This window comes from Fusarium fujikuroi, chromosome FFUJ_chr03 (genome assembly GCF_900079805.1).
Source record: "Fusarium fujikuroi IMI 58289 draft genome, chromosome FFUJ_chr03".
Lineage (NCBI taxonomy): Eukaryota > Fungi > Ascomycota > Sordariomycetes > Hypocreales > Nectriaceae > Fusarium > Fusarium fujikuroi.
In genome coordinates, this window is record NC_036624.1 from 1,287,957 (window position 1) to 1,311,023 (window position 23,067).

The following is a 23,067-nucleotide window of genomic DNA, read 5'->3' on the forward strand; positions in this document are numbered from 1 at the left end:
AACTTCGATATCCACTCAATCTTCAATCTTCCATTGAAGATACTTAGATCAACCTGACCATCAACGAACCATCTTGTTACTTCTATTCAAAATGACGCAAAATTCAAGCCAAAGCAGCCAAAAGCCAATATTCCAGCAGAAAGATCTCGAAAAGTCTCATGATCTTCTCACATGCACAATCAAGGAGCCACCATTCTCATATGTACACCTGCAGCTTGTCAGTCTCAGCGGCTCATCGTCTGTCACACTTGACAATCTTTCGCTAAAGAGCTACTGCACAACTGCCCTCCGCCGATGTCTGGGGATGGTAGGAACCGCGATTTCTATGGATATTCTTAAAACCAACAACGACCATGCCTGGGTCCGTATTCCAAGACCAGACCTTGGCTCGTTTGCAACGGCAATCACAGCATGGCAAGGCACAACCGATGATGGCGAGCAAGTAAGCCTACAACTACGACAATGTTCAGACTGGCTAGGCGCCATGGTTGGAGCGGACGGACAAGATCGACTGTGGAATGCTTGAAGAGTGGCATTTTGTCATATTTATCATCATTCAACTGGAACCTCATTTTATCATCTCATCTATCCGAGGATGGGGGTATAAATGTATGCATGTACATCGCCCATCGGCCTACCCTGCAAATGCACCGTTTCCAGACGCCCGGGACCTGAATACATTGTGAAATCGCCGCCAGTTTCGCTTTCTAAAGGCTCTCCGTTTTTTCTACATCAGAGAAGACATGAGAGAGCTTTGCGCATATGCCTGGCAGTTGATCAGTATTGGGGGTTACGAGATTGGGCATCGAGAGCCACTTACCATAGGCTTGATGTCGGGATGAGGCACAGCATCAAATTGCTCGTACTGGAGTTTGTAGTCGGGGCCAATGTTGATGTAGGCACCCCTGTTTTCTGTTGAGTCACAGTATCGAGGGGCGGAGAAGACTAAGGGAAGGTCAGCAAAAGTTCAAGCAGGATACCCAGAATAACTTACCGGTAATACAGCGGCCATCGTGCTGCACTTCATAACCGTCCATGCGAACCTCGTGACTTCGAATAACAGCCTCAAGGCCGTTCTTCTCACAGAACTTTTTGGTGATGTCGGGACCAAACTGCATACCGACACCACGCTTGCTGGGACCTCGGCCGTTCTCCTCCTGGGGGTCGGTCCAGAGCATCTCCATCATCAAGCCAGCTTGACCTGGTTGTCGCTGGTTGTGTCGGTTGAGTTTTCGGATATCGTCAAGAGTGACGCTGTCGTCAGAGAAAAGACCTCCATGAAGGACAAGGTACTTCTTGCCAATGAGAGTGGCCAAAGCAAGAGCAGAGAAGCTCTCAGAAAACAGCTTGAAGACCCTTCATACTCAATCAGTACCATCACATGGTCATGTGCATGGCTCACAAAACTTACCGCTCGTTGTACTTGGCTTTGCACTCGCCCTCGAAACCGTACACACGGTTCATGTCATCCGTTTCGTGGTTGCCACGGTTCAAGAAGAACTGGTTAGGTCGTAGCCACTTGTAAGCATAAAGGAGCAGAGCGATCTCAGTTGACCAAGAACCTCGGTCCACGAAATCACCGTTGAAAAGATACCAGTGTTTCTCGTCAGGGGTTCCGTTGCGGCGGAACAACTCCATAAGATCAAAGTATTGACCTGAAGTGGCGAATTAGCTTGGCAAACCTCTGACCGACAAATGTTCTTACCGTGAGTGTCACCACAGACAGTGAGCTTCACGTCGCTGGGAATCTCGACTTCGACCATGGTGGGCTCGTCGTATACGAGCTTCTTGACCTCGATGATGATTTGATAGACGTATTTTCGGTGAATCTTCTTGCCCGTCTTGAAGCGTTCAATCATATCGTCGATGAACTCTTGTGTCATCTCGTCGCCTAATCGCACACCATCATATCCTGGCTCGACCACCATGGAGTCTAGATCAAGACCCTCAGCCGCTGAAGGCTCATCGCCGACCTCGATTGCCGCAAAGAAGGCTAGCTGACGGACGATCTTTTTGCACTCCTCCAGCTTGAGTCTGGCATCTTTGTTGCTGGGATCGAGGGATACACAAGTCTTGAAGTCGTCAATGGCCTCCTTAGGTCGGAGGATCGCAGTCTTGGCCAGTCCTCTTCGGTAGTACGCCTAGCAAGGTCAACATTTCAAAGCCACTTCCTCCGGTTCGTTGTGGTACTGTGGCGAACCTTTACAAGTTTGGGGTTGAGCTCGATAGCCTTTGTAGCGTCGGCAATAGCGTAACCGTAGGCCTCGGTCTTGATGTATGCCTAGAGTACCAAGTTAGGAAAGGTTCTGGGAGTAAGATGGTGTGGTATATTGACGCACTTGGGCTCGGTTGGTGAAGAATGTAGGCTCCTTGTCGTTCAACTTAATAGCCTGGCTGTAAAAGTCTACAGCACTAGGATAATCTCCCGCTTGGAAGGCCTTGTTGCCCTTATTCTTGAGTTCGACGGCCATTTTGCGAAGTCAGCGTTTGTTCGGCAAAGAAGTTGGCTGCACAGAAGGAGATCGAAGGAGGAGGGGGAGGGGTTCTGTCGATGGTTTGCGCCGAGCGCAGCTACAACCGCTGGAGTCAGTCGCAAAGAGAGAAGAAGTGGATTATGAAAGGAAGGATTCAAAATAAGCTTGTGGAATGCTAAAGAAGCGAGACAATCTGCCAAAACGGCTCGGTTCCACAATGCGAGGAAGGGGGAAGAAGTTTTGGACGTTGATGGAGGGCGGCTTTTCGGTGGAGTCTCTCCCCGCTGGCGGCGTCATGAAGACGAACCTAGAACACCTGGCGGGGCGGGCTTAACCGGCAAGGCTTCAGGGCTTTCAACCTTTGTGATAGGTTAGAACGCCCCTGTAAGCGATCGCAGCTGGGCGCAAATCAGTAATGCCTAGCGTGACCACGCGCCTAAAGTTGGGGAATCTTTATCAATCGCCACCAACACCGATGTGAGTGTACGTGTGTTGCTACATTGGAGCCTAGCCTCGAGATGCGAATGGGATAGATCGTCTCTTTATTGAGCTACGTTTCTACAGCCCAAGTTTTCCTCCTTTCAATCACCAGGTGGTTGTGCTACTCATAAAGCTTACCTAGAGTAATGCCGCTGACTAACTACTAACCCAAGAAGTTAACCTGAGGGTTCAGGTTGTTCAAAGTTACCTTGAGTAGTATGGAGTAAGAATGGCAATATGTACTTGGACTGTCTTGGCCGAATCGGAGATCGGTTAGTTGCATATCAAGATCTCAGCCCCACTGCTTCATTGTTGGAACCTCAGACAAAGTTATCACTATCAACAGACACAAACCAAACTCATCCAAAAGACTCGACTCTGAACATCTGAAATGCACCTAGAGACACCTCACCACTAGAAAACACGATCTAGCATTGGTAGTGAACACTCCACGGCTAGTGCGCGCCTTGCGCCCAGGGTTGGCCCGCCATGGACACATCAGGGTCGGGGACCTCAAGTGCGCTGGTACGCAAGCGGACAGACACAGACTTGATGCCCCCGCCTCCTCAAGTCAAAAAGATAAAGCGACCCAAGAAGGTACTTGACGAAGATACCTACACAGAAGCACTATCACAAATCATCGCCCGGGACTTCTTCCCCGGACTCCTTCAAACTGAGATACAGCAAGAATATCTGGATGCCCTTGAGTCAAAGGATTCTGCCTGGATCTCAAGTGCGGGCCGAAGACTTCAGCATGTCATGACACCTGGACGCCGAAATGCACCTCTCTCATCACAACCGAATTCTTTCACTGCCGGTGACAGGACACCTTCGACATATGGCGGTGATACGCCAGCTTCAGTTACCTCTAATGTTCCGGACCCCCAACCAAGGCTAGGGGCCAACATGAGCCTAACAAAATTTCAAGCTACTTACACAAGTGAGGATAATGAAAGCTTTTATAAGCTAGTCGACAAACAGAATCAGAAAAAGGCGGACAAATATGCCTGGCTTTGGCGTGGTAACAAACTACCGTCAAAGCAAATGATCAAACAGAAAGAGGTTGAAGATCGACTGAGCCAAACCCGAAGCCTCATAGATGACGGATTCAAGAAGGACCTGCTGGCCATCAAGGACAAAGATGACCGTCCAGCTCGCCCGGATTCCTGGAATGCCAACCCTCGAAATGGGTTGATGTTCAGACCTGACGGGTTAGATGATGGTGTCCTCACCGTTTCTCAGAAGGCCGAAGAATCTTCAAGGATGGCTCCAAAGTCCATAGTCTACGAGAACACGAGAATGCCACAACCGCGTATCACACCGAGGCCGCCATCTCCGACCATGTCAGCGGTGCGAGACGCCATTGCCGGCAAGCCTCGGAAAGATGACCGAGACTCTAGCATCGTTAGCGGAGGCGAGACACCAAGAGTTAATGGGTATGCATTTGTGGACGACGAGGATAATGAAGATGAGCCAATCCTCCCTGCTCCTATTATCAACCTAGGCCCGGGAGATGCAGCTCCAAACCCTTTCCGCCTGCAAGAGCAACGCGACAGAGAGAGTCTACATGAACGCATGGTGGAGAGGATATCTCAGTCGAAGAAGGAATCCTCAAGGAATGGACTTACAGGGAGAGTTGACAAGACGCCGGTTCCAAAGTTTCCGAGTAGTCCTCGGGTCAACGGTGGACTTACACCTGCAGCACAAAGGCTTTGGAGTAAGGTTGGCACCCCTGGACGAGGATCAAGTGGGAGCTCATTTGGAAATTCCAAACCTATGACTCCCAGAGGATCACTTTTGAGATCAGTGAGAAGACCTGGCTCAACATCCGGAAAGAAGTAACGGTTGAAATGAAATACCGTGGTGACAGGATTCGGGGCTTCTCTTGCTTTCCATGTCTTCCATTTATCCTGGACTACATTCATGGACTGAAAATTGCTCCGATGTTCCATTGTTTTCATATGGGTGGTCACTATCCTCGTCGTTTTTTTAATAGCATGGTGTTGTGTTGGCGCTACATACTTTTCACGATACCTGCAGCGGCTCAGAAGAGAAGCGCAACCATTCTAGATTATTTACGTGATATATCAAATAGAATTGAAATTCAAACAGTCGTTTTCTTATGGCCGAATAATGTGCCTGGTTCTCACAACTCCCAGACGAGGCCATTTACGAGGAACCCGCTTAGTTGCATGACCCATCGATTAGATCATGGACTTTTTTTCGTTGGACCTTGGAACTACCAACCCACCAAATCGAGCTGGCAGCCAACGCCAGCAAGCCAGACAATATTAATCACATCCATTCAATGTGCTTCTGGTCCAAGGAGGCCGTCTAAGCCCGATGAGGTTCGTCGACTTCGCAATCGACCTTGCGGCAGTGCTCAATGCCTCTCGAGGTGTCGCCGCTAAGCATGTCGCGCTCCGAGGTCGCCAGATCGATACCTACAGTCGAACTTCGAGCGTTGCCGCGGCATTGAGGAAGCGAAATGCTCAAAGGAGCCCACCGACGGGGGAGAAAGTACATAATGCTACGGTGGCGGGCGATGAGGTTGTATACGAGCAAGCTGCACCGGCAGCACGAGAGACGAAGCCTATAATCGAGACATCGAAACAAAATGTCCCGCCTGAAGTGACGAGAACTGAAAGAGCACCCTTCAATAGCCCGATACCCAATTTCAGACCGAGCCCACAACAGCAAGCTACAACGGAACCAGCGAAAGAGGATGACCTTGATCTACCGCCTGGGATCGACGTTAATATCTTCCATACCGCGAGAGGCTCCAAGGTCCTCGACTCTCTACGAAAGCAAGGCCGGCCCGGAGCACCTCCTGCACGCCCCGGAGTTGGGGGTCCAGTGAAGCCACATCCCATGCGAGACTGGCCTCCGCGCCCACCACCCCTCGAAGAGAGCTATGAAGAGAAGCCAGCAAAACCTCAAGAGCCAGTGTTGAAGCCAGTGGAACCCGTAGAGCCTGTAGAGCCAGCTGAGAAGGAGCCCCTGATTGAGAAGTTTGTGCCGAAGAAACAGTTGGAGGAGAAGCCCGTCGAGCAGAAACCGGTGGAGGAAAGCTCCGTGCCTGAACCAGAAAAGACCACTCCGTCAGCCCCTACAGCAGAAAGAAAGATCGACGAGGATGTCATTCAAGCTGCCAGAGAGATTGCTGGGGAGACAACAACGCCCTCAGAGACACCCTATGCCTTACGGGAATCCAAGGTCCCCTCATCTCGTATCAGCCGAATCTGGAACTATAGTGGTCTTGCAGCAGGTATGTTGGGAGGCGCCATGACCGAAGGCTTCAGTCGAGCCTTCGGCGGTGGTGGCGAGGGATCTGTCCTTCTGAGCGAGAAGAACATGGAGCGTCTGGTTGCAAAGCTCTCACGCATGCGTGGTGCTGCTTTGAAGCTTGGCCAGATGATGAGTTTTCAGGACACCAAGATGCTACCTGCCCCCATCCAGCAGGTGCTCCAGCGTGTCCAGGATCGCGCTGATTACATGCCTGCCTGGCAGCGTGATCGCGTGTTAGTAGCAAACCTCGGTCCTGAGTGGAGAGACCTCTTCAGCGATTTTGAGGAGAAGCCTATCGCTGCTGCTTCTATCGGACAGGTTCACAAGGCCACGTTAAAGAATGGCAAGCGAGTCGCTGTCAAGATCCAATTCCCTGGTGTCGCTGACTCAATCAACTCGGACCTCGACAACCTGAGTATTCTCCTCACAGCTACCAAGCTACTCCCCAAGGGCCTATACCTCAACAAAACCATCGACAATGCGCGATTGGAGCTTGGTTGGGAATGTGACTATGAGCGAGAGCTTCAGTGCGCTCAACGCTACAAGGAGCTTCTCGGTTCAAGCGAGAAGGACGTTTTTATGGTGCCAAATGTTTATCCCGAGGCATCAGGCAAGCAAGTACTGACCATGGACTTCATGGATGGTATCGGCGTGACTCGCATCACCTCTTTCACCCAGGAGCAACGCGACTGGATCGGCACCCAGATTCTGCGTCTCTGTCTCCGTGAGATCACAGAGTTTCGATTTATGCAGACAGATCCAAACTGGACAAACTTTCTCTACAACGCGGATGTCAACAAGCTCGAGCTACTCGACTTTGGCGCGTCTCGCGAATATCCTGATGAGTTCGTCACACAATATGTGCAGCTTCTCGCTGCGGCCTCTCGATCCGACAAGGCCGCTGTCAAGGAGTTGTCAAAGAGCTTGGGCTACCTGACAGGCCATGAGAGTCGCACCATGGTTGAAGCACACACAAAGTCTGTTCTTACACTTGCGGAGCCTTTTCTTGCCAACGCACCCGATATTTATGACTTCAAAGACCAGACAATCACCGAGCGTGTCAAGGCTCTCATCCCTGTCATGCTCCACGAGCGACTGGCACCTCCACCAGAAGAGACATACAGTCTGCACCGAAAGCTCAGCGGTGCGTTCCTCTTGTGTGCAAAACTGGGTAGCAAGGTCCCTTGCAAGTCCATGTTTGAGGATGCGCTTGCCAAGGGGGGATATAGTAGGTGAGAGTGACGGAGAATCAAGTGTAATTATGTACCATATAATCTCATGTGTAACATTATTTAGATGATAAAACGGTCGAGGGATGGAATAGAAACGGGATTTCATGACAACAATGTCTTGCCCAGAGTATGTACTCATTCCACTTATTATAAAAGTGAATTTTACAGCATTTGCTGCTCATCAAGAGGCTGTGGGCAGGGCCAAACTTGTTTGCGAATCTAGATGTCTTGTTATATAAGCTCCAAGTCATTATGATTCGGACGATCGGAGATGAGCCGGTGTCTTGAGTTCATGAATCTAGATCTGGTGGGGCACTGGGAGTCATTATGAGATATTTGGATCGTAAGGTCTATCCAAGTTATAGTGTCTTTGAACTGAAGAGACTTTGAGAAAAGCCATGAGTATCTCTTGGCACACAAAATATAATTTATGAAAACTGACGGAAGCTTGTTGAAGTGAAGGTTCAAAACCAAATACAAAAGGCATTCATTGCATGTAAAACAAAGTAAGTTATGCCGCTATCGCAAGCTTCTACCCCGCGCGAATACATAAACTGAAGTATAGGCCCACTCCGATCTCTTCATACCTTAGTAGTCACCAACCTTCACTTCCCTCGAAAGTGATTCCTTGGACATCTTCAGTTAAAGATGGCGGACTTAATCACTTTGGCGACATGTTCTCTCAATCAGTGGGTGTTGGATTGGGAGGGTAACTTGAAGAGAATTCGCAAGAGTATCATTCTCGCCAAGGAAGCTGGAGCTACGCTTAGAACGGGCCCTGAGCTCGAGATTACAGGCTATGGCTGGTATGTCGGATTCTGGCCCAGTTTGATACTTGATAACAAGGCGTTACTAACAAACTGAATAGTCTTGATCATTTCCTTGAGGCTGACGTATACGAGCATTCCTTGGAGTCACTCCTCGCAATCTTGACTGACACCGAACTCCATGGCATTCTCATCGACGTTGGTCTTCCTCTCATGCACAGAGGGTGTCGATACAACTGCCGTGCTATTATCCTGGACGGAAAACTACTCTGCCTTCGCCCCAAAATCTATCTTGCCAACGACGGGTACGTTTTGCTGTCTATACCTAGGCTAGATTGCCTGGCTGACATGTTTGTATAGCAACTTCAGGGAGAACCGATTCTTCACTCCTTGGAACAGGCCGAGATATGTTGAGAAATACAATCTTCCTCCTGCTCTTCAGAAGCACCAGGGCGTTCGACAAGTCCCCATTGGTGATGTTGTTCTGTCCCTCAACGATACAACTGTCGCCGCCGAGACATGCGAGGAGCTCTTTACCCCCCAGGCACCTCACATCAACATGTATGTTTTAATCACGCAATAGCTCGAATTATTCTAGTGGAGGAACAACTGGCTCCTGGAACATTTGGGTTATGACTGACTTTTATCCAGGGCTCTCAACGGCGTGGAAATCTTTACCAACTCCTCCGGCTCTCATCACACGCTAAGAAAGCTTGATGAGCGTATTGCTCTAATTTCTGAAGCAACTCGCAAGAGTGGTGGTGTATACCTCTATGCAAACCAGTCTGGTACTTTTCTCCAACGACCGCCTCAATCTTGCTTGGTCTGACGATTCTCTAGGTTCCGATGGAGACAGGCTTCTCTACGATGGTGCATCTCTCATCATGGTCAATGGCTCGATCGTGGCTCAAGGCTCCCAGTTCAGCTTGGACGATGTCGAAGTTGTTACCGCGACCGTTGATCTTGAGGAAGTTCGCGCTTATAGATTCGCCCCATCTCGCAACTTTCAGGCTGTCCAAGCTCCTGTGTATGAGAGAATCGAGGTTGATTTCAGCCTGGGTCATGAGGATCTTGACCTCCTTCGTGCCCCAACAGCTCCTAGACCAGCCCGTTATCATGTCCCCGAGGAAGAAATTGTACGTTCATCCGTCAGACAGGACTTGGTTGAAGTAATTGGACTGACTTGAGATATAGGCTCTTGGCCCAGCTTGCTGGCTTTGGGATTACCGTGCGTTTATCCTTGTCGTTCTGGCGGTCGGAGCTTGACCTCGAAAGAACTGAAAATACTGACTATTGAGCAGTCCGAAGAAGCAGGGCATCTGGCTACTTGGTCCCTCTCTCAGGAGGTATCGACTCCTGTGCAACCGCTACCATTGTATTCAGCATGTGCAGACTCGTCGTTGAGGCTATCAAGGCTGGTAATGAGGAGGTCATCGAGGATGTCAAGAGAATTGCTGTATTCTCGGATAAGCTCCCCGAAACTGCCGAGGAGTTCTGCAACCAGATTTTCCACACAGTGTATATGGGTATGGAGAAGCAGAGCAGCAAGGAGACTCGACAGCGTGCCAAGGACCTTGCCGAGCGTATCGGTAGTTACCACACTGACATGAACATTGACGATACCTTTCACGCCACCAAGAACTTGCTCACTCAAGGCACAGGATTCGAGCCCAAATTCAAGGTTCATGGTGGATCAGCGACTGAAAACTGTACGTTCTTTTACTCCTCACAATGCATGTCAAACCCCTTTTTAAGTGATGTACTAACTCTTGCAGTGGCACTGCAGAATATCCAGGCACGCAGTCGCATGGTCATCGCCTATTACTACGCTCAGATGCTACCAACAGTTCGACAGCGACCAGGAGGAGGAAGCCTCCTTGTTCTAGGATCTAGCAATGTTGACGAGTGTCTCCGAGGATGTGAGTGTGCCTTCAAGAAGGGTGTTGTGATCTTGACTAACTATATCTTCTAGACCTTACAAAATACGAGTAAGAGCTTCGCCCGCCGTATACCCCTGATGTGAATCATGCTAATAGATGACCAGCTGTTCTTCCGCCGATCTCAATCCTATAGGTGCTATTAGCAAAAGGGATCTCAAGAGTTTTATTTCATGGGCAGCCAATAACTTCGACATGCCGATTTTGGAAGAGTTTATTCATGCTACACGTACGAAATCTATCACGTGGTTGGATTAGAGAAGACTAACATCAACATAGCCACGGCTGAGCTAGAGCCTATCACCGAAAACTATGTTCAGTCAGATGAGGGTATGTGATCATCTCCTGTTGTGAGTCCACTCATTGACGTCTGCAGTTGATATGGGCATGACCTATGACGAACTAGCTCGTTTTGGAGTAAGTGAACCAGCTACGGATGAAAGGCAATGCTGCGATGAAACTGACACCTTGTTGCAGCGACTACGTAAGGAGAGCAAGTTAGGGCCGTACGGCATGTTCCTACGACTTGTCGAAGAATGGGGTGGAGAGGGCAAACTGAACCCACGAGAAATCGCCACTAAGGTGAAGCGTTTCTACCACTTCCATTACATCAATCGGTAAGCAACATTCCTATGGAGAAATGGCTTTTTACTAACAAAATGCAGTCACAAACAAGCTGTGGCAACACCAGCTGTTCATGTGTAAGCGGACCTCTTGAATCTTGTATTGTGTTGAAGATGTTGACTTTTACCCAGGGAAAATTACTCGCCCGACGACCACAGATTTGACCTCCGTCCTTTGTTCTACCCACCTGCCTTCCAAGGCTGGTCCTTCCAGAAGATTGATAAGCGTGTTGAGGCTCTGGAGAAGGCTCTGGAGAAGAAGAAGGCTGCAAGTACCTCGCAATAGAGTAAACTCTTGTTTTGTGCTTAAGACAAACATGACTGTATAGTCAGCCATAAGAATAGAAAATAACAAAGCTCAAGCGTGCCCATTGCACTTCAGCAATCTGTTTTCGTTAGTACTCAAACTACAAAAACTAACTACAGGTCTCGTGAATAAATTCCCCGACCCTGGGACTCAAGAAATCCCGGGAAACGGTATGCCTAGTATTATTGACTGATATAATTCAAGCCTAAGCTTACTTACCTAGCCCGATGCTTGATAGTGATGCTATAACTTACGATGAGATTCGCCGTATAACCAGTATGAAGAAGATAACGGTCTCGGGGAGTAGGGAGAATGAGTAATGAAGATAACAGTTGTGAAAACATGAGTTTATGATCTGTCTACCTAGCCTCATGTTTACTTATCTGATGATTGTTTATCTTTAATATACCAAGCCATACGATGTTTGGTGTTGACACAAAGGGATAGGCAGCTGGGGTTGGATCGAATTTGATCAACATTTCAACATGAAATCGTCTCAGTGCCTAGCAAATGAAGGAACAAGAACAACCCAAGGTAAAATATGAAACTGCAAGATACAAACATCTCAGATACGGGTACAAATACGATGCTAATTTCCATCTTGAAGTCTCCCCTTCTAGGCCACACATCCCCCTATTAGTAGGACAGCAGAGGACCACTTAGTACTTTGATCTATCTGCCTACGTCTATAGAACAGATCTCCCCTCCCAGCTACTGGGGAGTCTCTCGAGCGTGCGCAGCTTGAAAGAAATGGATTCTCCTAAGATTGTATAAGAAAGCATGCCTTAACCAGTTACTGTATATCTAAAATGGGTCTCTACTATATGTCAGACGGTCATTTACCGAGTTTAGCAAGGCCTTTCTCAAGGCAAGTCCCTGAAGCCCTTACCAACATTCGATATCTGGCCTGTAATACTTCCAGGGCTCAGTGCCGGGGATGATCGTTCCCAATCGGCCTGATGTAACAGCGCACTTCTTTTTAGTGACCAGGCTCGAAGTGCCTAGGTAGCTCCTTCTGCCTGGTTCACAAAAAGGGAATCGCCGACTATATAATAAGTCACAGTCTCCTGAGTAGAGAAGACTGTAAAGCAACTGCGTTGCAAGGTATCATGTTTTCGTCAGGACGCCCAGATCAATCTGTAGAGTACCTCCGCCTTATCTGCACAGTGGATTTGAGTTGGGAGTAACAGCCCTTACTCACTATCACGGTATTATAACTCAAACCAGACGGAAGATTGTAACTGTCACAAATTATTCATCAACAATCTTTTTATGTCTCTGGGTAGCATGTACATCTTTCCAAGAACCAGAATACCAATTAACAAAGCAATGGGTTGTCGAAAGGGCACTGAGAGAACAGCAGTTTGTATCTCAGAAACTCAGGGGCAGTGAAGAGAGCGCATGGGAAAACAACAATTACGGTAGCAATCCTATCTTCTTCGGTATATCAAGATCATATCTGTTATCACCATAATTTCCACTATGATCTTAATAAGAATTTGGTTAGAACTGAGGTACCACAGTAGATACTAAGTGATATGTATACGAAACACATCTGCTTAGTCTTCACTTGGGACCATCCAAGGAAAAGGATAGCCAGAGTTAGTTCTCGGGAGTGAAAAGTTCTATGATCAGCCATATTTCGCCGACAGGTGCTTTGACACTGCGTTTTGTGCCTTATGTGACAGCCTCATGTGTATGTTTTAACTGATATTGTGATGAGAAGTACTGACAGTGAATCAGACCGATATTGTGCCAAGCTGCCTCCTTCATCCCAAGTATAAATACCCTCTTTTTCTCCCTCTGAACTCCCTGTTTCCTTTCTTCCTTTCATCGTCTTCTTCACTTCACAAGAGGCTGTCAGCCCTTCTCTCGCACTCCTCAAGGTAAGCATCGGCCATAGGCTCGAGATAGATGAATGGTCACCAACTAACAATTACCCCATCAGGTCTTTGCTTCATCTCACAACAAACCATCCATTCAATATCATAATGTCGAACTCCGAAATTGACCTTGATCTCACCGAGACCCATTTTGACTTCTTCTGCAAGGTCGGGGGAACGCCTCAAATGTTGCACGCATTAATTGCTGCCCAGGAGGATGATGTCAGGCGCTGGTCTTCTTGTCCTTCTTTTGGACCCTTCATCCACAAGCTCTTCATTCAGCCTCACGATATCTCTCGTCTTGGGCTCATTCATCCGATTGGTTGTATAAGTATCGAAAAGTGCGGGCGCTCCAGCTGCCTCGGAGCTGTCGAAGTTCCCATCGACGGCGCAGCCTCCATCACCCTCCATCGCCCATCAGATGGCGAGCCATTTCCCTTCCCCATCAGATATATCTTGGCCAAATTCTATGAATACGGGCAGTATGAACTCCACAAGGTTCGAATGGCAATCCGCTTCGACAACAAAACAATCAAGTATGTGGATGTACAGGCATTTCCATCTGAGAATTTCCCCGAGGCCCGCAACAAGAACCAGCTCCAAAAGTTCAACGCTGCTGATGGCTTGAAGTATTCGTACCTTGAATTGTTGAACGGTCGTGGTTCTGTGGAGTTCAACACTGAAACTGCCTTTCAGGAGCATCTTGAAGTTATTGGGAACCGAATGAGGGACAATGGCTACAACATCAAAATCCATGTCCCAGATGAGGTCATTGCGAGCGAGGTTGAAAAATTGGAGAGATTTGCCAGCAATTTTGACTACGGTTCTTTCAACTTGGGTGCATATATGGACATGTACTACTTTATGCCCTTGATCAGCGGTGCGGTTTTTGGCGCAATCAAGAATGGAGAGTTTGCCATATTTGAACTCGACGGTACAGGGGATGTTCGGTTGCGTAGAAATCACCAAAAAGCCGTTGGCGCTCCTCCCGGAGCCGGAGACTAAAATGGAGTGAGCCCTTACGTGGTAACCGACCCGCAACTATCTGTTGGGCAAGGGCTTTTGAGTCTTGTTACTGGGGATGAATGTCAATTCTATCTATGAATACTGACGCTTACACTGATATCGAAGATGTGCTCAATATGGGACGATAAAGATAGCAGATATAGAAAAGGGGCGACCGGTTTGGTGGGCAGAGGCGGCGGAGGTTCTTTTTATGCAAACCAGAAGATAGGTGATGAACAATAGCTCTTAATTGAAGCCAATTGAGAGACCTAAAGCTGTGCACCGTATCCGAGGCCTTCCCTTACATACAAGTGCGCTTGACTGCTTGAAAAGTGTTTGCTCTACCTCCAGCTAAGCTCAGAAGCCAAGCTGAAAAAAGACTATGATGCCTTGGAAAAGGGGAGTAATTTTCTCATCTTTCCACTTCTCGCCACCTTCTTGAGCTCTTTTTCATTCTTCCTCCTCAGCTTCCCAACAACCTCATCGTGATCCTTCTTGATGGCTTCAACCTCAGCCTCATGCTGTTGCTTCAACTAGACAAGATGTCAGTTTACCTGATGAGCTCAGAAAGAGAGCGAGTGGTACCTGGCCTGCAATAAGCTTTGCACTTCCAGACTCGATTGCCTGCTGTCGAGATTGTTGGATGGTGAAAAGTACGTCTTCATGTGAGAAGTTTGTTCCGTTTTGCTGGAAACCTTTCATCATTGTCTGTTGGATTACCTTGGAGTAGATGAGTGACCAGTGTCCAATCTCGAGTGCACCTTGGCGCATGAGTTGGATTTCGTTCAGAAAGTCCTACAAATTTCAGTTAAGTATACAGTCAAATGGGTTATGGGACAGTATACAAGAGTATCTCCAAAGGAAAGCCCATCAGGAATTCCTGTGGCTATTTCCTTTGACTCGGAACAACTCTCAAGAAACAATTGCATCTTTGCGAGCATCTCGTTGTGGTGAATGGCAGCATTACGAAGACAATCTATGATCCCATGAAGCAGCAATTGAACAGGCTGCAAGACTTCAATGCATTGTTTCTGTACCGGTGAGTCAGTATTGTGTAAATGAGACAGGGACAAGGGCATTACCAGTTCATTAGCTTGCGTCGAAAGCTTCTGAATGTCGACCTCAGCCTCCTCCTTACGTCTTCTATACTCCTGGCCTCTCTCAAGCTGATCTTGCATGTTACTCTGTGCAGATTGCAGATCATTGCTCGCCCAAAGGTTGAGTATCCACGTAGCGGCCATCTGACCTCCAGCCACAAGCATCTTTCCACCGATGTTTGCAGAACCAGCAGACTGAATGATGCTTCCGATTTGATTTGCTAATTTATTCTTTTGCCTGGAAAGATCCTCTCGCCGGGCTCGAGCGGCATCTTCGTTTGCTTGAGCTCTATCTTGGTTGTAGATCTGGTCGTTTATCTCGGTCTTCAAAGAACCGATCTCTTTGTTTGTTGCGTTCTCTTGCTGGTTCATGATATCTATCATCATTAATCAGCCTGTAAAACTTATAGGAATTCTGTGGAACTAACCCTTGGTCTTGCTGATACGACGACTGAATTCATCGACGGAAGCACGCCAGGCTTGAAGACTCTTGTCAAGCTCATCGCATTGTTTTCTGCATACTTCCGTTGCGTTTGTGAGCTTCCTGAGATGCCTACCGAAAGATGCTTTCTCGCCGGGGACACCAAATGTACTTTGAAGTGCGTTCAGCTGGTAGCCAAGAAGTTAGCATTAATACGCCATGAGCTGGCTCGTTACTTTCACCGTTCCCGTATCCTGTATCATGGATTTGGTCTTCATGTATATACTGTAGAAAGCTCCGTGTGTTTCCACCAGTTTGTCGAGTCCCATATGGCAATGCTCGGCCAGGGCTGTAGACAAGTTGTCGCTCCTGATAACAGCGTTAGTTAGTATTCCAGTTTCCCAAGACAAAAGTGCTTATTGGTATGAACAAAGTCTCTTACCCTGGGAAGCCATCTGCGTCTACTAGAAAGACAGACGTGGCATTGCTTGTCGTAGAAATATAGAGACACAACTGAAGCTTCTGAGTGAGCAACTCGGCTCTGATCAAAGGCTCTAACAGATTGTCACGAGGTCCTTGAGACATCTCGGCCGGGAACCGAACTAAGCTGCCCATGATGGAGCTGGCGATATCGGATTTTCTTAAGAGATTGAGTACAGCAGACAGAAAGTTTAAAGGCGATTAAGTATCCATCGATAGAATTTCAGAGCCTCAAACAAACAGCTTTATCCCAGAAGCACCGACTGATCTTAAGAGGGGTTACCCACGTCCATGAAGTACCTTGATGTATATGTGCCAACGTTTCATCTGCACCTGTTCTTTACTAGGGAGTTCCATATGCAAGCTAAAGGCAGTTTTAACCCCCGTTGAGCCTATCCCCGCTCACGATAAAAGCCAAAGCCTCGTTCGGAGACAGGGGTCGACTTATGCATGGTAGGCGCCCGCATTTTAGTTTTCAGCTCTTCCCAAAGGATGGCCTGATAGGTTATACAAGGGCAGCATGCATGCAGTATTGTCTTGGTTACTCTAGCAGAGAGCCTACCGAGTCTAAATAGTGTATGGGTTTATCAGGCTCGGCATCGCAGTTCAAGAATAGCCGAGTAGTTTCAACTCCTACCGTCAATCCTGGCATTGCAATCAATCCGACCATTGTATCCAATTACAAAACTTGGCCTCAATAACCAAAATGTCAACTTCGGGAGGGATCTCGTTGGACCATTTTCAGGCTCGGTTGACTGTGCTGCAAAAGCAGCATCAATCCCTCAAAGCAGCCGACTTAGAAATGCGAGCTACACAATCCGAGCGATGCCGCTCCTCACTTGAGAAGGCCGTCAAGAGTCTATTCCAAGTCATAACTCTTGTTCGCAAACACGATAAACGTCTAGTTACATGGCACGACCGCAGTCCACATCTCAAATCAGCTCTTCGTTTGATCGGCGTTGATAGGCGAACAGAACATACCGTGAACAAGACTACGGCGAAACTCAAGAATGGCGTACATAAAGTCGAGACCCAGTTTGAATACGCCGGGCAGATCATAGGAGAGAGTATCGATGATACCACACGCTTCCAGAAGGACTTTTCGCAAATTAGTCACTCTAGAGTTGAAGAGAACCTTCAAGCTATGAGAGCTGCTGAAGCTGAGCTGAAGCAGGAGTTGGAGGACCTCAAATATCAGATTCAGAACCAGGATGTGGAGTGTTCTGGGGCAATGGCAGAGTTGACACAGCAGATTCAACGACTTGAGGAGCTCACGGCAGATCATGACTCTGCAAGAGCCTGGAAAAATACGTGGGGAGCGGTGAGATCGCCACGCGTGTAAGAACCACTTGATCTCTCGCTGACTCTTCGATCTTCAGGTTACAGTAATTGCGGCAGCGGGAGCTTTTGCAATGCCAGTTATTGGTATTTCGGTAGGAATAGTAGCCGGTGTCAAAACTCTGTAAGTCATCCAAACTACTCTCTATGGCCCTCATTGACAAAATGGTACCTCTCGTAGTATGAATTCCGAGCAACAAGAAGCCCTCAGAGTACAAAAGGAAGAACACGAGCTTCTCGTCCGAAGCCACGACTCAGAACTGAAGTCACTTGAACTCCAAATGGCACAATCAGGTCGTCACCACGACAGCTGCGCCTATTACATGGATCAAATCAAGCAGATCCAAAGCGCAAACTTGACTATTCGTCAAGAATCAAGCAAAGCGTTCAAGACTCTATGTGAAGTGCAGATGGCACTGGAAAAGGCGAGGCTCAACATCTTTGAGATATCACAAGAACTGCAGGAGTGTCAATATGAGAAGACCAGGCGTGGGATGGCGGCGAGATTGAATGGGATCTTGCAGAACATTCTGCAATTCCCTGCAAAGGCGAAGCTGAAGGCTATTGATCAGAAGCTCATTGAGCAGGCTACGAGTGGAATACGTTCTATTTCTGGTGCAACAGCTGAGGTTATGGCCATTGTGGGTGAGTGAGACAATGGTCTGATTCTAGACTCTTATCAATTGCACTTCTCGTGAGGGGTCTTGGTGAAACTGAAGGCTTTCTTCACATTTGTGTTTGTGTTTAAGTATGTCTGCCTGATCGGCGCAAATGATACCCTATTGGAAAAGTAGCATCTTGTACCTCGCATGGGTGCTTGCACAATACCCATGTCTCTATCTAATAAAACTCGGCCTAGATTGGTCTGTCAGTCTCACGGGGTCTTTGAAGCCCCAGCCTGCTTTTCGGCCAGGTCGTTGTCTCTGTACTCCGTAATGCCAATACATATGTACCTCGCTAGCATCTTCGAGGCAATAGGTGCATTATGCTAGCCCTTTATGAGGGCCAACAGCCAAAAATAGGAACTTTGCACGAGAGCATGCAAAAGGTAAACCGGGCTTTGATTTGGTACTGAACTGTCCATCAGTCACAAAATTGCATCACCAACTCAAAATGGCATCGTATAGTAGTCGGACGATCCATTCTCTTACAGGCGGGATCAACGCAACGGATCAAGCATCTGCAGAGTAAGCAGCTGCCGATGCCGCCAGACCAACACTAACAAGTTGTTCCCAGTATCGTAGCTCTTCATGGTCTAGGAGGCGATTGGAATCGTACATGGAGCTCCTTCGGATACTGCTGGCTCAAGCACGCCCTCATACCCAAGTTCCCATCATGCAGAATCCTCTCTCTCAACTACCCAGATATGCTCTCTATTTTGTCAGCACACCCTCCTGACATAAACGGTCTAATTCACGATATCATCAGAGACCGTCGTCAAGGGAACCGCTCAAAGTCACCGATTATCTTCCTCGGTCATAGCTTTGGTGGCACTATTCTCAAGCAGGTGTATGTTGCTACACACCCTTCCAACACAGACGATGCAGACTACAAGGCTCTTCATGGCCATATTCGTGGGTATGTGTTCTTTGGGACAATCCATAAAGACAGAGACATGAGTCGGGCTAAGCTTGAAGTTCCCGAGTTTTGGAGAGCTTTGAGCCGCGGGGCTTCAGGTACATTGGGCGGCCACTCTCATGAGTTGGAAAAGGCAATGTATACCACCTTTCGTGTGAATCATGCCTTTCGTCGTCTTGGTGGAGAGAACCTCCTCATCAATTGCTTCTACGAAACCAAGGGGCCCGGCGGACTGAGTGTCAGTGAACCTTGTCACTCATGTTCCAGATCTGAAGCTAACATGAGCCCAGGGACGTGTTCTTATTACTCAGGAAGAATCAACTCTGGTCGCCCGTCCTGTTCCTACCATGCCCTTGGATCTCGACCACCAGTCCCTCGTATGCTTTAAAAGTCCACGAGATGAGAACCTCGCTCGTGTACTCGACGCTCTTGATTCGTTCATGATTCGAGCCATGGACGTCGAAACTCGACTGCATAGGCCGATCGCGCCTGAATCTCGAGGTCTATGTCTTTTGTCACTTGATGGAGGCGGTGTCAAAGGATTGTTTAGCATCATCATCATTGATCGGCTGATGCAGGAGACACGACGCCTTGAAGGCCCTGGTGCAGAAAACAAAAAGCCTTGCGACTATTTCGACCTCATTGGAGGTACAAGTACAGGAGGCTTACTAGCTATCATGCTCGGTCGGCTTCAGATGGACACTCAGCTCTGTATTCAAGCTTACAAGTCACTGTCCAAGGAAGTGTTTTCTAGGAAATTCAAGGTGCCCTTCCTAGAGAGCTTCCGCAAGGCCAGCAATGTTGCTCTAAGCTGGCCATGGTTTGATGGCGATAAACTCAAAGAAGCCGTTTGTCGTACCGTCAAAGAGAACCTTCTTCCCAGTGACTCGGCTATGCTGAGGCAAAGTGGCTGTACAGTGGAGGACCTGACTCTCATCACTGACATGAAGTCTGCCACGTACTCTTTTGTCTGTGCCGTGCCCAAGTACGAGGAAAAGGTGAAGCGAATACGATCATACGAACCCCTCGACCAACAAGCAAATGCTCCAGCTGAAAGGTTCAAGATCTGGGAAGCAGCACGAGCAACATCAGCAGCGCCAATGTATTTCCCACACATAGAAGCAGGCGGTGTTTCCTATTTCGATGGTGGGCTCGAGAGCAATAACCCCGTCATTGAAGTAATCGAAGAAGCCAAACAGGAGTTCCCGGATGATAAGATCTCCACTGTGATTAGTGTTGGTACTGGTGCATACCAAGCCTCAGACGCAAGCGCAGGACTTGCAGGTTTCATGAACTACATGATTAACATGGCCACGAGCACAGAGAAGCATCATAGAGCTGTTCTTGAAGACCCGAGATTCGCAGATATCAGGAAGGAAGGGTACTTTCGACTCAACGGGACACTTGAACTCGGTGCCATTGACCTCGCCGCTGTGGAACGCATGGATGAGATTGAACGTCTGGCTGAGGTCTATCTGAGCTCCAATGAGGGTCAGCAACAAATTGGCATGTGTGCTGAACGTCTAGTTGAGAGGGCAAGACACCACTGAGGCTTGAACGAGGTCAGCATGTAACTTGCATTTGGTCAAACAGACAGCACATACGACCATACCTACCAGAAAATACGGGATCCCGTCCGCTCTCCCATAGTCAAGCTGGTAAGGGGCGGATTAGTAGTTGGGTCGGTGACGACCAGCGAATCCCCGCTGTTGTATGTAAGTTCTATTTTTGTCGTTTTTGTGGGCGATGAAGCTATCGTGAGACTAGATTTTTACTGTGGGTTCATGGTGGGGGCGGATTGAGCCATGCATGAGGCAGGTATCCGTACAGCTCCAGACATTCATGGAAAATGCTTAATCTCTTAACCATCGTCGAAAGGACATCACTGAGTTCACTTTATGGCATGATCATGTAACAGAAGAAATATGAGATACTCTAATTTCTATCGTGGAAAAGACACTATCGCAACCTGGATATCATAAGACCCTCTCTGAACAAAGAAACACTCGCTGATGATGTACAATACAAACAACACAAAAACAGGCATCGACTAAGCAGATGCTGCTACAGAAGCCGAAGCAGCCGATGAGGATGATGCACCAGCCGTAGCATTATCTCTCTGAACCTTCTGCCAGATCGACATGCAGCTCATGACCGCCATCAACGCCCATAACTGGCCCAACTCGCCTGTAGCACCGCTTCCTCGGAATTGAAACTCTCCAACGCCCGACAAACTCTTGAGGCAGTTTGTGCTTCCCCAAACAGCAACGACCTCCTTGCCGTCGCTGGTGTAGCCCTCTCCGTTGGTGCTACCATCGTGAAGATCTTCTTCGCTGGAGGAGTATTCCTCTTTGGTGTTTGTGCTGCCAAGACGGACGAGCTTGTATCCGCCCCAGCGTGATTGACCAACGCTCTTGACTTCAGCGCCTCGAGAGCGTCGCCATTCGAAACGCTCTACGCGCTGGTCCGGGCCATGGCCGACCTGGATAGCAAACCAGAATCGTCCCTTGAGTCCTTTGGGACGACGGAGGATCTCCTCTTGAGGAGCATTACCAGAAAGTGAAGGTAATGTGATTAAATAATCATCGCGCAGGCTCGACTGTCTACCAGAAGCAGCCAGTGGTGGTGAGTCGATGGATGATCCGCTGTGGAGGATGATGTCGCCGTATAAGCCCTTGGCGAAGTTGAGTGTGTACATAGGCTCGCCGTTGGGGCCACTAAGAAAGAGTTTCATGCGAGCAAAGCAGGCGTATTTCCTCCAGCCTGATTCATATGAGACGCGGATGATGGGTGGAATTCCCTTTTCGATTCCACCAGCTGAGAGCTGATGAGATTGAAGTGTTGAGTTTGAGTGACCCATTGTGAGATGCGTAAGGTAAGAAGTTGGTAGTTGGTATAGAATGATAAAAGATGTGTTTGTGTAAAGTGTTTATGATCAAGTCTTTGTATTTGATTGTCTTGTTCTCTTGAATCGATATCATTCCTGTACCTTGGCAATTACTTCATCTTATATACCCAATTGCTGTGATCCTTCTCCTCGAAGGAGAGCGCTGCATTGCTACTGTTTACGGGAAAGATCTGCAGATCTCCACGCCGCTGAGGCACTGCCGCAGTCTTAGCTCGGTATTAACGATTGGTTATGACGTTTTTAGGCGCCCTTGTAAGGCTGGCGGGTTGGTCAATTTCCCTTTAGGGCTTATATCCGGCGCTCTATCATTTCCAGAATGGGGCTGTGAAGATGTCACAGATAGACGAGCATTGCGGCGCAATTCAAGCTTCGAGATATACTATGCGAAAACAAGGAAAAATGTGGCCAAATAGATCTGTAGCTCTTGGCTTGTCCCTTTGATGTAAGTTTGATTGTTACACCAAGTGCATAGCCTCGACTGGCAGCGCCAAAGCTGGACTGTTGATAAGAGGATCAGTGCCATTTTAGAGACTTGGGGTTCATCGTAGCGGCACACTCCAACATACCTTATACTGATTCCTCTTGCTACTGTCGTATCAGTGGCAGATGATCAACTCGGACAAAGCGAATATGCTTGATAGTTTTGAGTCAGAGTCTTGGCTCGAAACTCTGTAGGCAAGCATCACCCAAGCCTGTTCATAAATGTTGAATGTGCAGCAGTAGCAAAACATGACCTGGAAGACAATTCCAGTGTGGAGAAACAGCATAAATAAGTTTGCTCTAGATGAAGGTAAAAAAAGAATACCATAGCAGCTACTGGTTTCGATCCAGTGACCTCCGGGTTATGAGCCCGGCTGGGACGAGTTAGCTTTGTAGTTTTGGATGGAGTTTGCTGAACATACCGCGCTTCCACTGCGCCAAGCTGCTTTCTTGGGTGACAGGCGGCTTTGCAAAGTCCCGCTATCATTGAGACGCTGTCCGTCTGGGTAAAATAAAGCCTTATTTAAAATAAGAGCACGCTTTATGTTCTAGTAAAGTCCATCTCATGAAATGCAAAACTGATTTATAATACATATTGTATTTTAACTTTATTATAAACAGCTAATAATACCATAAACCGATTTGTTTCTTCTGGCACTATGCTCTGAATTGTGTGTGCTAAGTTTACCCCGCCCCCGCTCCTATGACTGTGAGGGCCTTGGTGGTCAGAAAATATTAGGCCTAACTATAGGGCGTCAAAAATAAACTC

The 23,067-nt window shown here is 48.0% G+C and overlaps 10 protein-coding genes and 1 non-coding gene, besides 1 other annotated feature; 8 read left to right on the forward strand and 3 right to left on the reverse strand.

The window, feature by feature from the left end:
- Positions 1-91: 91 nt before the first annotated feature.
- On the forward strand, positions 92-526 carry FFUJ_02536 (uncharacterized protein; the record flags this gene model as incomplete). The annotated part of the gene is made up of 1 exon (XM_023574279.1): positions 92-526. The coding sequence occupies one exon, from the start codon at positions 92-94 to the stop codon at positions 524-526; it is 435 nt and encodes a 144-aa protein (XP_023427662.1).
- Positions 527-727: 201 nt separating this feature from the next.
- Positions 728-2,471, reverse strand: FFUJ_02537 (probable phosphoprotein phosphatase (serine/threonine specific protein phosphatase); the record flags this gene model as incomplete). XM_023574280.1 has 7 exons in its annotated part: positions 728-766; positions 821-945; positions 995-1,356; positions 1,412-1,655; positions 1,706-2,141; positions 2,201-2,281; positions 2,340-2,471. 7 exons carry the CDS (start codon positions 2,469-2,471, stop codon positions 728-730), a joined length of 1,419 nt encoding a protein of 472 aa, XP_023427663.1.
- A 972-nt stretch (positions 2,472-3,443) lies between these two features.
- FFUJ_02538 (related to nuclear protein ES2) lies at positions 3,444-4,796 on the forward strand (the record flags this gene model as incomplete). The annotated part of the gene is made up of 1 exon (XM_023574281.1): positions 3,444-4,796. One exon carries the CDS (start codon positions 3,444-3,446, stop codon positions 4,794-4,796), a length of 1,353 nt encoding a protein of 450 aa, XP_023427664.1.
- A 501-nt stretch (positions 4,797-5,297) lies between these two features.
- FFUJ_02539 (probable abc1 protein precursor) lies at positions 5,298-7,478 on the forward strand (the record flags this gene model as incomplete). The annotated part of the gene is made up of 1 exon (XM_023574282.1): positions 5,298-7,478. The coding sequence occupies one exon, from the start codon at positions 5,298-5,300 to the stop codon at positions 7,476-7,478; it is 2,181 nt and encodes a 726-aa protein (XP_023427665.1).
- A 644-nt stretch (positions 7,479-8,122) lies between these two features.
- Positions 8,123-11,087, forward strand: FFUJ_02540 (uncharacterized protein; the record flags this gene model as incomplete). XM_023574283.1 has 15 exons in its annotated part: positions 8,123-8,280; positions 8,343-8,546; positions 8,602-8,802; positions 8,893-9,029; positions 9,082-9,377; positions 9,436-9,469; positions 9,543-9,950; positions 10,017-10,160; positions 10,214-10,229; positions 10,286-10,407; positions 10,458-10,508; positions 10,555-10,595; positions 10,656-10,795; positions 10,844-10,879; positions 10,934-11,087. 15 exons carry the CDS (start codon positions 8,123-8,125, stop codon positions 11,085-11,087), a joined length of 2,142 nt encoding a protein of 713 aa, XP_023428778.1.
- A 2,012-nt stretch (positions 11,088-13,099) lies between these two features.
- Positions 13,100-13,996, forward strand: FFUJ_02541 (uncharacterized protein; the record flags this gene model as incomplete). Its single annotated transcript, XM_023574285.1, has 1 exon — positions 13,100-13,996. The coding sequence occupies one exon, from the start codon at positions 13,100-13,102 to the stop codon at positions 13,994-13,996; it is 897 nt and encodes a 298-aa protein (XP_023427666.1).
- Positions 13,997-14,376: 380 nt separating this feature from the next.
- FFUJ_02542 (uncharacterized protein) lies at positions 14,377-16,129 on the reverse strand (the record flags this gene model as incomplete). XM_023574286.1 has 7 exons in its annotated part: positions 14,377-14,529; positions 14,582-14,791; positions 14,842-15,027; positions 15,079-15,470; positions 15,522-15,702; positions 15,757-15,883; positions 15,957-16,129. 7 exons carry the CDS (start codon positions 16,127-16,129, stop codon positions 14,377-14,379), a joined length of 1,422 nt encoding a protein of 473 aa, XP_023427667.1.
- Positions 16,130-16,700: 571 nt separating this feature from the next.
- Positions 16,701-17,985, forward strand: FFUJ_02543 (uncharacterized protein; the record flags this gene model as incomplete). XM_023574287.1 has 3 exons in its annotated part: positions 16,701-17,315; positions 17,374-17,456; positions 17,514-17,985. The coding sequence occupies 3 exons, from the start codon at positions 16,701-16,703 to the stop codon at positions 17,983-17,985; spliced, it is 1,170 nt and encodes a 389-aa protein (XP_023427668.1).
- A 460-nt stretch (positions 17,986-18,445) lies between these two features.
- FFUJ_02544 (related to calcium-independent phospholipase A2) lies at positions 18,446-20,460 on the forward strand (the record flags this gene model as incomplete). XM_023574288.1 has 3 exons in its annotated part: positions 18,446-18,519; positions 18,569-19,148; positions 19,201-20,460. The coding sequence occupies 3 exons, from the start codon at positions 18,446-18,448 to the stop codon at positions 20,458-20,460; spliced, it is 1,914 nt and encodes a 637-aa protein (XP_023427669.1).
- A 52-nt stretch (positions 20,461-20,512) lies between these two features.
- FFUJ_scaffold04.rrna2 lies at positions 20,513-20,628 on the forward strand. Its single transcript, XR_002792833.1, has one exon. It is a non-coding gene; the product is annotated as a ribosomal RNA (ribosomal RNA).
- Positions 20,629-20,960: 332 nt separating this feature from the next.
- Positions 20,961-21,770, reverse strand: FFUJ_02545 (uncharacterized protein; the record flags this gene model as incomplete). The annotated part of the gene is made up of 1 exon (XM_023574289.1): positions 20,961-21,770. One exon carries the CDS (start codon positions 21,768-21,770, stop codon positions 20,961-20,963), a length of 810 nt encoding a protein of 269 aa, XP_023427670.1.
- Positions 21,771-22,625: 855 nt separating this feature from the next.
- Positions 22,626-22,745, reverse strand: a tRNA (transfer RNA-Undet(???)).
- Positions 22,746-23,067: the final 322 nt, after the last annotated feature.